The 12,352-nt window shown below is 41.1% G+C and overlaps 1 protein-coding gene across 2 annotated transcripts in view; it reads left to right on the top strand.

Annotated features, from left to right (window-relative positions):
- PLPP1 (phospholipid phosphatase 1) overlaps positions 1 to 12,352 on the top strand; it is a 106,773-nt gene that overhangs the window by 65,794 nt on the left and 28,627 nt on the right. For both annotated transcript variants that reach the window (XM_054987196.1, XM_054987195.1), the window contains exon 4: positions 10,011 to 10,068. In XM_054987196.1, coding sequence (XP_054843171.1) covers positions 10,011 to 10,068 — 58 coding nt within the window. The remainder of the gene's footprint in view (positions 1 to 10,010; positions 10,069 to 12,352) is intronic.

Raw genomic sequence — 12,352 nt, 5'->3', positions numbered from 1 at the left:
ATGGCAAGGTTTAAGAGGACTTAAATTTTACAGCACAGTAGAAAAATGGTTAGACTTTTAGTCTTGAAGGGGAACCTGTTGGATGGCAGCCAGTGAAACTACCTAGGATAGTCTTGGTCAGATTGGGAGGGGGGGGGTGAGGCTTTCTGTTACACCTCTCATTTTGGTATACCACCCCATTAAAAAATACTATCTCAAGTTCTGCAAATGATCAGCGAATTAGGTAATGATCTTGATTGACAGAGAGCCCCATGCTGACAATCTGTCAGAAATGGTATGTGTAAGTGCGGAATAACAAAGGAAAACCTTGGCCCTTAGGAAACTAGACTGCAGGGGTGGCTGGAACATTTGCTTCAACTTAAAGTTCCATTTGAACTCCTGAAATTGTTTTCACCATTTCCTAGCAACTTTTATTTATGGTTGAATTTTGTGCATAGGAGTCTGAGGTGAGAGATACATGCATATATCTAATGGATAGAAGTTTGTATACTTTCTACAGGATATAATTTCTCTGTATACAATAGAAGGGAACTCTGGCTTTCTCATCAAATGAACTCTGCAAGAGCCTTACTACTGAGGTAATACTTCTCTCTGTTTTGGAAACCATTTCTGGCACAAAACAGTAGTGGGATAAAGTTTCACTTTAGAAAGAAATCGGATCTTCAGATGTTTTCAAATGAGATGTCTTTTAGTTGGTGAGCGGAAAGCAGGACTTTCGATTTCAAGTTATATATGATCAAAAGCCAAATAATCTGAGTAGCAAGAGACTTGATGAATTGATTTAGTTTTCTGAGTTTGGTGCAATTGAGACAACAGTTGGCAATTGTGCATAAAAATAGAATTTACAATACTGATCCAGTCTGACAGTCTCTTAATTGCATGTGTCAGAAAAATGCTCCAGAGATAGCTCTACAGAGTTGTTTAACCAGATGTGTGTGCCACTTTGGACTAGGAAGATGGATTGGTGTATAGCTCGTGACATTTTTGTGAACATTTTGATGTGATAAAAGGTTTGCCTGTAACCCCAGAGGTCTGCTGCATAGGAAATGGTGCCTTCAGAAGCATAAAAATGTGGTTTTCTTTGTAGCTGTCCTGTATAGGAAATTAATCTTTTTTTTCCCAATGACTGCTTTTAGGAGAAGAAAGTTCAAAGCATTAGGAACTTAAAGAATAACCGGTCCTTGATACCTGTTGCTTTGAGGCCCATGTAAGGAATTGGGAATGGCCCTCAGTAGTTTTACTCTTGATGATTTTGCCAGTGACAAATATATGGATAATGTCCTACCCTAGTGCAGTTCCTTCTACTCTCCCCTCCCCCTCTGGTTCCTAGATTGCATATCCAAAGACAGAAGGGACATTGAAAAGAGATGTAGAATGATGCAGAATGTTGTAACGGCCACTATTCCAGGCAGTCTAGTCTTTTCTTTAAAAAAGCTGTTGGGCTGTATTTGCTGGAGTCATATGCTTGAGCTGGCATTTCTTTGCTGGAGACAGAGCACTGGACTAGGCTACTGACCTGTGGCCTTATCAACAGGCACATCTTTGAGTACTAGGATTTAGTAGATTTATAATGTTAGCTTTTTAAAAACAACAACAAAAAAGTGCTCACTAAGGACAGTTTACTGAGCTGGTACTGGTTTTTTTTTAATTGCCAAAACTTGCATGGGGTGCCCATAAGACAATCTGGAAATGACAGTAAATTCAAGATGTGAGGTTTACTTGAGGAATGGCTAGCGTGAACACATTACACCAGTGTTTAAAACAGCAACATTGCTTGCCAGCTTGCCTTTGAGCTTAGTTTAAGGTGTTGGCTCTTCCTTTTTAAACTCTTTCATGGCCTGAGAACCATCCTGCCTCTTCTTGCATGGAACCATGTGTCATCTGGGTTGAACTAATCAACTACTTGACATTTTTTTCCCGACCAAAGCCTGTACGGTTTCTGCTGTATTACCTGCCCCGTAGATTAGTGATAAGAATGGGCCAAGCTACAAGTGACGAATTACACAGGTTGGACACTTGTCGGCTTCCCTCAAGTTTTGATGGGAAATGTAGGCAGTTTGGCGGAATGTTGGACAAGTGACAGTTGAAAAGTCCATTGGACAGCAGTCAGAGAGCCAAGCTGCAAGACCAGAATGCCTACATTTCCCATCAAAACTTGAGGGAAGCTGACAAGTGTCCAACCTATGTCATTCATCACTTGAGCTTGGCCCAATGTCCATTTCTTGCGGGTGTTGAGGAACAGATGCAAGTCCCTTCCGTTTTCTTTGACTTTCACTGATCGTAGAGTTCCTTTTTCAGAAATGTGGTTTGGGGTGTATTTTGAGTGGGATTTTTTGTTTGTTTTGTTATTTCATTTTATTCCTAACATTGTTTTGTGAGTACCACAGAGTTTTCTCTTATTGTAAGGTAGATCTATAGTTGTATCTATAGGTCTACTCTGGATTTAACATTTATTTTATTTACTTATGTTATTTATAGTTCGCCTTTCTCCCTGAGACTCAAGGTAGATTACACAGTGTACAATGTTCTGCAGCTGAGACATTCAATAAATAATGAAATAGAGTATGCATTGCAGAAATTTGAGTACAGCAGAAATCCAATACAGAGCTGAAACCATGTTGAAAAAAAGCATAAGCAATTTAATGTAACATTTTAAATGATACAGAAGCTGCCTAGTAGGTACACAGTAGTATAGTCTGCGGTTCCTGTCCGTTTACCAGAATATCTCTCTAAACTGTTTCCTTACAGCACAACCCTCCTACCTGTGTAAAAAAACCTTCCCGAGTAATTCAGTTTTGCATAGCAAGATTTGAGCTTAATGTCACCTCAGCAACCAACGATGTTTTCAGGGTATAAGTTTTTGCCAATCAGAGCTCCCATCTTCGGATACTTACTCAGTTTTGTAGAGTCCATGGAAAGCCACAAGAGGGTGGAACCCTCCTAACTAGAGATGGGCACGAACCGGAAAAAAAGTGAACCTTGTGGTTTGTCAAATTTCACAAACCACGAACTTTCACGAACACCCCCGCCCGCCCCCCCAGTTCGTGAACCTGTTTGTTTGGTTCGTGAAAACGTCACATCCAGGTCAGAAAATCATCACTTCTGGGTCAGCAGAAGGTCTGCAAGAAGTCCATCCTCTGTTGCCTAGGAAACTGATTGATCGACACCAGGCTGTCTGCAGTGATAAATCAAAAAATGAACCCAACGAACCAGCCTAAAGTTCATGGCGGTTCATCAGAAATAGGATCTGATGAACCGCTGGATCGCGAACCACGAACCGGCCTGGTTTGTCATGAATTTTGGTTCATGCCCATCTCTACTCCTAACCTCATCAGGCAGGTCATTCCATAAAGCGGGCACCACAACAGAGGATGTATGTGTACAGGCAGTTGTTGATTTTGCCCATTTGCAGGATGGCACCTGTAGAAGGCCCTGATAAGATGAGGAAAGCTGCTGTGGTGAAGCATAGGGTGTCTCTGAGGCCTATGCTCATTTCTTTGCATGTTACAAGGTTCCATATGAGTTCTGTCAGGTAAAAATTTTGTTAAATATGAACCCTGGAAAAGAATACATGCTACTGCTCTTATTAATAGTTACATCACTTGATAAGGCACAGCACTTCCAAATCTGCAGAAACACATGCATGATACAGGCTGCATTATAACCCCCTTGGGGTTCTTATAAACACCAGATGATCTTTTGCTGGGGGAAAATCCACTTGAAAGCAGCTTTTTGCTATGCTTAGCAGGTTAGCACGTTATTGAGAAAATTAGCATTTGCAACCCAACAGGCTCCTGGCAACTGTCTGAAAACAGCTTCTGGATGTGTTTGATGGAGGGAACCCCTCCAAGGGGCATTATTGGTGCATGTATTTCTTAAAATATTCCTTAAAAGCAGGTGCTTTCTCACCAGCGAAGAGAAATAGGAAATTCTCTTAAGCAATTACAGTAACTGCATATTGCTCAAAAACTTGTTCTGAAATTTTGTGGTTGAAAATTGTCCATGTTTTTAGCCAGATTGTACGTTGCCTATACTGTTTTATGATATTGATAAAAACGGTTTCTTCATAACTCTGAAATGTTAGAATATTTTCTTCTGGACTCACTTACATTTATTCTTAAAGGGGGAAGAGATACAAAGGAAGCACCCTGTTAGAAAGCCCATTAGGTCACTATTAAAAAAAATTTTTTTTTGCTCTGTTATGGCCTTGGGCAAGTCTCTGAAGATCTTTGTCTCTAAATGGGCATCACATTTGTAAAGATAAAATATACAAATAAAGGTTACTTTAAGGGTACATACCAAGATGGATTTGCTTTACTTCTCTTTTTGTCTGTTTGCAAATTGCAAATAGTTTGCAAAATTTACTTGTCCACACCAAATCTGTTTGGATCTCTCAGTTTCCTTTCTACTTTAATTCTGGCTTGGTTCCAGAGACTTCTAATTTTGTGTCCATAGGAGGAAAAATCTAGTCCCTCTCCGCCACAACTACTGTATTTATTTGGCAGTAGTTTTTCTGAGCATCATGCTGTGTTTCTTTGAGAAATATTGCTATATTAGGGGATAGAGGAAAGTTAGCTTGTTTGCTCTTCATTTAGTGTAGAATATAAATATACAGCTACAGAGAAAGGATTCCATTTTTGTGTACAAGGAGTATTTGCTTGGATCTGAGTGTTCCTAGAACATTACAAAGAGTTCAAGGCTTGGAAAGACACAGAACATTAATTGAGAATAGATACTATAATTGTTCTAAGAGTTTTTGTGCACTGTTGTTACAAATCATCTTATGCTCTAAGTACTAATAATCTAAAAAAGAATATACTGTGCAGTTTGTTCTTGTATAGAATGCATTAACTAAGGCATGCTATGGGCTGTGAAAACATGAATAACAAATACATAGTTATCTCCTTATCTTTCATGCTTGGCTTAAAAAGGATTACATTCTTTGTCAAACAAAGTTGGTTTCTTGTCAGACTGTTTGGGCAGCTGTGGTACTTAAATATATCACAGAATTGGTACCCAATCTGTCCCAACATAAGTACCTCCTTTATTTCAGAACACACAAAAGTTATAAACAATGCACACAATTTCTGTAGTTAGGAAATGACATCAGTTAAGCTGTATGGCTCAAGACCCATCTATACAACAAGAATAAACGGCATTGTTTTTTTGGAAACTAAAATATAATTGCCATGGTTCAGAATAAGGATCCCTGTTTCGTAATTCTGTGAGATAAATGGATATCTGGTGTAGAGCCAGTCTGGAGTTGTGGTTATAGTGTCAGACTAGGATCTGAGAGATCCAGGTTTGAATGCCCATTCTGCCATGGAAGGTTGCTGGGTGATCTTGGGCCAGTCACACACTCTCAGCTTAACCTACCTCACAGAGTTGTTGTGGGGATAAAATGGAAGAGAAAAGATTTTACCTGGTTTGGGTCCACATTCAGGAGAAAAGCATAGTATTAATGAAGTAAAATTTTAAAAACCCATAAAATCTACCAGTTCTCAGGACAGTAGGGGAGGAAACCATGAAGGAGGACGGTTGTAGTGTTGACATACCCTCGGCTATGAGGAAACCATTCATATTCAAAGATACTTCCCTTTCACATTGCATACAAAATAAAATAAAATGAAAATTCCCAGGTTAAATCTCTGACACCTGCAGCTAATGATCTCAGGCAGAGGAAAGAATGGTGTTGGCTCCCCTAAGTGTGGAGGAAGAGCAGAATAAAAATGCGTTAGGTGTTAGGAAAGAACTTTCTGTGCCTCAGAGCATGCAGAATTGCTTCCTGTCAGTAGACAATACTGAGCTGGATGAACCAGTGGTCCTAAGGAAGTTTTGGAGGTTTGTGTTACCCAGGGGGGTTTTTTCTGAGAAAAGAGGTGGCAGAACTCTCAAGAGGGAAATGAGGGAGAAACACATGGGGGTCTTTGAAATAATATTATTTTCACATGCTATTGCCAAGTATTTTCAAGAGGTGCTGGAACTCGGTTCCACCGTGTTCCCCTGAAAAAAAAGCCCTGGTGTTACCTTTTATTGTTGACTAGAACCAAAGTAGAGATACTAGGGAAGATATCTTTTTATGAAGCCTATACTTTGAATTTAGCCGAGTAACTAATGGGTAGCCAATGGAGTGACTGCAGAACGGGAGTTCCTGATAATAACTGAGCTGCAGTGTTCTGCACCAACTCCATGTTGTCTTTTAGGGAGACTTAATTCCCTAATATAATGTCCAGTTTTCCTTGAATATTGGTTTCATCTTCTTACCATAAGAGATTTAAGGACCTGTTACATTTAGGCTATTTTGTCCTGTTTCTTTAATACAAACTCAAATGAAATACTGAAGATGGCTTCCCCTTCTAACAATGAGTGATAGCTTTTGTTAAATTGCAGGTTGTCTTATATCTCAGCTTATCAAAAAGGGAATTGTATTGAAATGTTATTTAAGATTGATCCTTTGGATAAAGGCAGCTGAATAGAGCACAAATTATTTAATTAGTGGATAGACCTTTTTGCTGCTCTCGTACTTTATGGTATTCAGTCTGGGTTACATCATCCATTTTGGTACATATTAGTAGCCTTGGGCAGACGCTCATGTGGATAACGTGTGAAGCAAGTAGTCAAAAAAGATTAGAAGACTAATTTCCCAGTGCCTTAACATTACTTTCCAGGTTGGTACCATCAGATGTATTTAGACATGATGCATAACAAGAATCGGTGTTAGTTAGCTTCCTGCTAGGTGCGCCTCCCTCATCCATAAAAGGCTGGAGCATTAGGGCTTTTTCATAAATTAAGTTGTTTATTCTAAAAAAGGAAGTGCTGGCATTGGACTTGGTGGCCACAGTCAGAAATTGAAATAATAGAAACCCAGAACACACATTTGTCAGACTTGTTGAAATAAACCCATCCAAGAGAAAAATGTGTGAAGCTAGTTGCCATTAAACAATAACATACAGTCTGACAGCTCTGAAGCCTGATATATGAACTGCTACTGGATTGTATTTAAATCTTTGTAGAATTTAGAGGGGGGCAACACAACAAAACGAGGTGTTGATGTTTCCAGTTATATTTATGTGGGTGGGAAATGTGGTAGTGCAAAGGGCAAGAGTTTGCATTTGCTAGCATAGCAGTAGAGTCTGGAACGCTCCCATCTTTGGCTGCCAGGGGGGATGGAATGTTCCGAGAGCTGCTTTTGGAGGAAGGGCCTTGCTGCCTGCAGAGGAATGTTCTATTCTCTCTCTGCTTGTATTTCTGTTTAAAATATTAACTGAAAAGGGGGAGAAGGGGGAAGGAGAGCAAGTGTGTGTGGCTGACAGGTTGAAAAGGGACAGAGCGTATTTCCAGATGGAACTTTGACACTATCAGTGGCTCTGCTGAAGTTAGAAGCTTGGGCCTCTGTTTGTCAGAAGTATTTTGAAGCAGCAGAAATCTGATACAGAGCTGATATAATATATAATATAAACAAAAACATAAAGGGGAGAGGGTTAAGAGTAGAGATGGGCACAAACCGCATTACGAACTTCAAAAATCCACGAAATTGGCGATCGCGATCTAGCGGTTCGTGATTGTCCACGGTGAACGAACCAGCATTCAGGAGACGCCTGGTTCGGTGCGTTCGGCTGCAGTTCGGGAAGCCAGACACTCAGGCGCCAGCAATCAGTTCCCCTGGCAACGGAGCCAGGGGAATGCCTGAACTCTGTCTGCGCTCCTTCTGTCGCCCTGGAAACCCGAATGGAAGCCCAGCTTACCTTGATCGGCAAGTCTTCCTTCCAACCACAGAGCTGCAAAGCGGTTACAAGTTGGGAGAAGACACTCAGGGGAGGGAGGGGGAAGGGGGTGTTCTGTAGCCACGGGCACTCCAGTCTCATCCCTGCAAACCCTGATAGGCAGCTCTGACGGCCAAACACAGACCTCCTGCATTGCTCAATGGGACCTGTGCTTATAAATAGCCGTGGGCTCCCAGGCTGGGTTTCACTTTCAGCGAGCAGTGGAATGGGACAGAGCTCTTGCTTGCCACTTGCTAGCCTTTGGGGAGAGAGACTTGAGAGTATAATTGAGCTTGGATTTTTATGGGAGTTTCCTGGGGGCCTTGGATTGGAGAGGGTATAACTCCAAGATCCCTTTTGTAATCTTGTCCAAACTTGGGTGATGACTGTAGGAGAGCTTGCAAAACACTCCCCAGGAATATGGGCTCTGTAAGTGCCATGGGGGCCGTTCCACGCCCAACGAACTGTGAACCGGTTCAGCAACAGAAAATGTTTGTTGCAGTTCGCAATCTCGGGATCATCATTGGCACCGAACCACGAACCGCTGGTTAGTTAAATTTTTTGGGTTCGTGCCCATGTCTAGTTAAGAGGAAGGGAATGCCAAATAAAAAAAATCTTCACCTGTTGGTGGAAGACACTGATAGAAGAAGACATATAGCCTGGGGAAGAAGTTCCAAAGTTTTGGTGCCATGTCTGAGAAGGCTGTTTTTCAGGTTACCACCTATCTGGCCTCAGATGGACAGGCCTCTGAAACAAGGCCTCCATGGTATTGGTAGGATTTCTTTGAGGTCTCCCATTCGGGCACTGACCAGACCAAGATCTGCTTAGCTTCATATGTTATATCTTGTGCTCAAAGCACTTCTCAGAGTCTCTCTTGTTTTTACAGTAATACTATAAGAGTAGATAACTTTGTTATTCCAGTGGTACAGATGGGAGGGAGTTGATGAAGCTAGACAAATGGCTCCCTTATGACAATATCTGAACTGGAATACTACACTATTATGATATGTAGAAAGATTTCCATCCTCTCATACAGCTTTGTCACAAGACCTTGCACCTGGAAACACTACATCTACTGACGGTTGGGTGTGTGTGATGGCAAATGTATATTATATACATATAATGTAATGGAACTCTGGCCTACCTTAGCCCAATAGCATCTTAGGTATAAGGTAATAAGTATAAGGGTCTCTTTCCCAGTGGGGACCCAGAGTAACTCTCACCATTCTTCCGTTCTCCATTTCATCCTCACAGCAACCCAGTGAGATAGTAGCGGATGAGTGCATTTGACTGGCCCAAGGTCACCCAAATAAGCATCAGTTGGGGTAAGGGGATGGTACTTGAAACATTTTTTCCTGTTCAGGGAGCAGCCATTCTTTGTCCTTTACCCCTAGACTGTGGTGGTTATGGTCTTCAACAATGAATGCAGATAAGTGGTTTCAGACAGTGTTCTGAGGAATCTCCCTGTTCCCCATCAGAAGGCCCTCAGTGAGACCAGCTTTAAAGATGAACAGGCACAGCATTTTTAAACTCTAATTGAATCTATAATTGCAGTGGGCAGCAAACTGAGCAGTGATATCTGTGTTCTAGGAACTCAGTTTGCCAAGGTCAGTGGCAAAGGCAGCAGGCCATTATAATGTGTACTAAGAGTGCATGTGAGAGAATGCACCCAAGGATATCATGCATAATAAATAATAACAATAACAGTATGCTTATATACTGCTCTTCCAGACAGATTAGTGCCCGCTCAGAGAGGTGAGCAAAGTTGTTGTTGTTGTTGTTGTTGTTGTTGTTGTTGTTGTTGTTGTTGTTGTTGTTATACCCACAATGCAGCTGGGGAGCTGGGGCTGAGAGGAGTGGTGGGTAAGACCACCAGCTGAGTTCTAGGCATTAGAGGGATTCGAACCAGCAGAATGCTGATTTGCAACCCAACCACTATGCTGCAGTTGCATACAGTGTCTTTTTGCAGAGGGGTTCCTCACTAGATAAGCTGTAGAAAAAATTCCTGGAGGACAGAAAGTTTGCAGAGTGCATAAATATACTCAGAGAGAAATATAATCTTTTCCCCTAGTTACTCTTGGTGACTGAAAAGTGGAGATGAGATGGCATCATGCGTTGAGCAGAACATTCTCAAATGCTCTGTGTTATAGTTGGTCTTTTTATAACTGGAGGCTGGTTAATGTAATGTTTGACATCATTTTATATATTAAAAAGCAATCAACACATGCCTATTCTTTTATTTTTCAGATTGTCATTTTACTCTGGACATTCTTCTTTCTCCATGTATTGCATGCTGTTCCTCGCAGTAAGTATATTCTTCAGCAGCCAGTGATAGGGGTATGTGCTTTAAAAAAGCAGTTTGTTCACATTGCTAAAAAATTTCCTTTGAGGGGTTTGTGCAAGGGAAGCATTAAAATGAAAGAAAAAAATGTGGGTGTGTAGAGGACTGTACTTGGTCTGAGACAGTTTGAAGGCTGGCATTTTTGGCCACTGTGCTCTAGGTGAGCTCACTCAAAATCATCCATGCAGTTGGCAACTTGGAAGCACATGGAGTCAAGAGAGATAAACATGTTTAGCTAGTATTTTGCCTTTTTATATTCTGTGTCTGGTAACAAGGTGTTTGGAAACTATGCTGGTAACAGCAAATGGTAACAAAATTGGTGTATGTGTAGACTACTCCTGTTTCTTGGATGTTGTAATTTGGGTAGTCTTATTAATTCTTAAGTTGGTATGGAAAAAATCAGGGCCAGCTCAAGATTTTTCTGCCAGCTTAAATGTGTTGGAGTGATCTGTGACATTGCTGAAGGCATTGGAGAGTGCTCGGTCAGTGTGAGGGGCATCCATCCGTATGGCAACATGAGCCTGTGCACACACAAGGCATGCCTTTGTTTGTCACCCTACCTTGCTGCCTGATTTGTCTTCATGGCAACCCTCAGAAGAGACCAACTCTCAGACATGTCATGCAGGCAGTATGGGTATACAAGCATTGTGGTCGGGCTCAAGTTTTCAGGGGGAGAAGTCTCCCCCCCCACCCCCATACAACCATGGCCACATTTACAAGGGACAGCAGCATGTCTCAGCTGAGCTGAACGAGTGTGGACAGAAAGTCTTCCTGCCTTATTTTCCCCAACTCTTAAGTATGGGGGAAATGGATAGTGTTGCGTGCCTCTTCCAGGCTAAACACAAGGCTCAGTTGTAGAACTGATAACTGTCTTGCTTCCACTGTAAGGAAAGAATGGGAGGGAATATGGTCCATCAGATGTTGATATAGTTAACATAAATAACATTTTGTTCTCGTCATACAAGCTTCAATGGTGTCCTTTAACTGTACCTTTGGGGAATAAGTGAAGTTATTAAGGATATCACAGGGTATGAATTCCAGTGACTCGTTACGGTTCTGTTGCTCAGTTTTCTAAATAATTGTGTTGGATCCAATGATGTGGAATTGGTATGTCTCTGGTGACTGTTGCAAGAATGTTTATTGCTGCTGAATGGAAACCAAGGAATCCACTATCCATGACGGAATGATGGTACAAAAGGATTTGGTCTGGGGCCCTTTTGACCAAATGTACCTTTTAAAAATGATCCTACTCCTGCTGCCAACCATTTGCCTGGCATCAGACATATGAGTTTCTGGTGCCAGATAAAGACACTTTTGTTTACGTAGATATTCTGTTAAATATGATTTGTCTTGTGGTTTATTTAGTGCTGTTTTTTCTTCAAATTGGTTATTTTAAAAACTTTTTCACACCTTATTTATATTTCTACACAGAATTGTTCTGAGAGTTGCTGAACTCCATGAACACCCCCCTCCCTATGTCATGCAGCAGCTAGCATTCAGTTGAATGCTGCCTAGCACCAAGGACATGCCCTCCATATGCCCCCTTGGCCATACAGCCAAAAAGCTCTGGTTTAAAAGAACTCCTTCCATCAGTAGATGCCTCAAGGGGCTCACCAAGCTTTCTCGCCCATCTCATATTTTCAGGAATTCTTTAAAAATTTAATTTCAAAACTAAAAAAAAATACCAGAGATACAAGTCTACTTATTATTTTTGAATTAATAACCTTAACTCTGGTGTGAGTTGCTGCCAGCAAGCAGCCTACCAAAACCTGAGGTGAGTCCACCTTGGTTCTGAACTTGGCCAAGTGCTACTGCTGCCTTCATATCTGCTCCCTCAGTTACGACCTTATCAGTCGTATCAATTTAGCAGAACAATTTAAATAAGCATAAGCTTCGTAATACAGTATGAGACCAAGTTTATTTACTATAAAGGGGATTTAAGATTTAATTTGTGGGGGGAAATGAACGTTATTGAACATTGAAACACAAAATTTTCTGACTTGAGTACAGCCTTGTTATAAAAATAAACAGCATTTTAAAAATTGCCACTATATTTTGGCAAGACACATTCCAACTATTTTCTCTAGTTGTTCTACTCTGCCAAGAGAGAAGCAAATTCCAAAGCAGATAGACTGTCTAGTCAAAATGTTCGTCTTTATTCTCAATCTGTTGTAGCAGACAATAGCAGAAAAGCCTGCAGTTATTTCAGTGAGCTGTGTAGGACTGGATTTCAGAAATCATTCCCAGC

Source organism: Eublepharis macularius, chromosome 8 (genome assembly GCF_028583425.1).
Source record: "Eublepharis macularius isolate TG4126 chromosome 8, MPM_Emac_v1.0, whole genome shotgun sequence".
Lineage (NCBI taxonomy): Eukaryota > Metazoa > Chordata > Lepidosauria > Squamata > Eublepharidae > Eublepharis > Eublepharis macularius.
The sequence above is the reverse complement of the archived record's forward strand: the minus strand, read 5'-3'. Positions and strand labels throughout refer to the sequence as shown.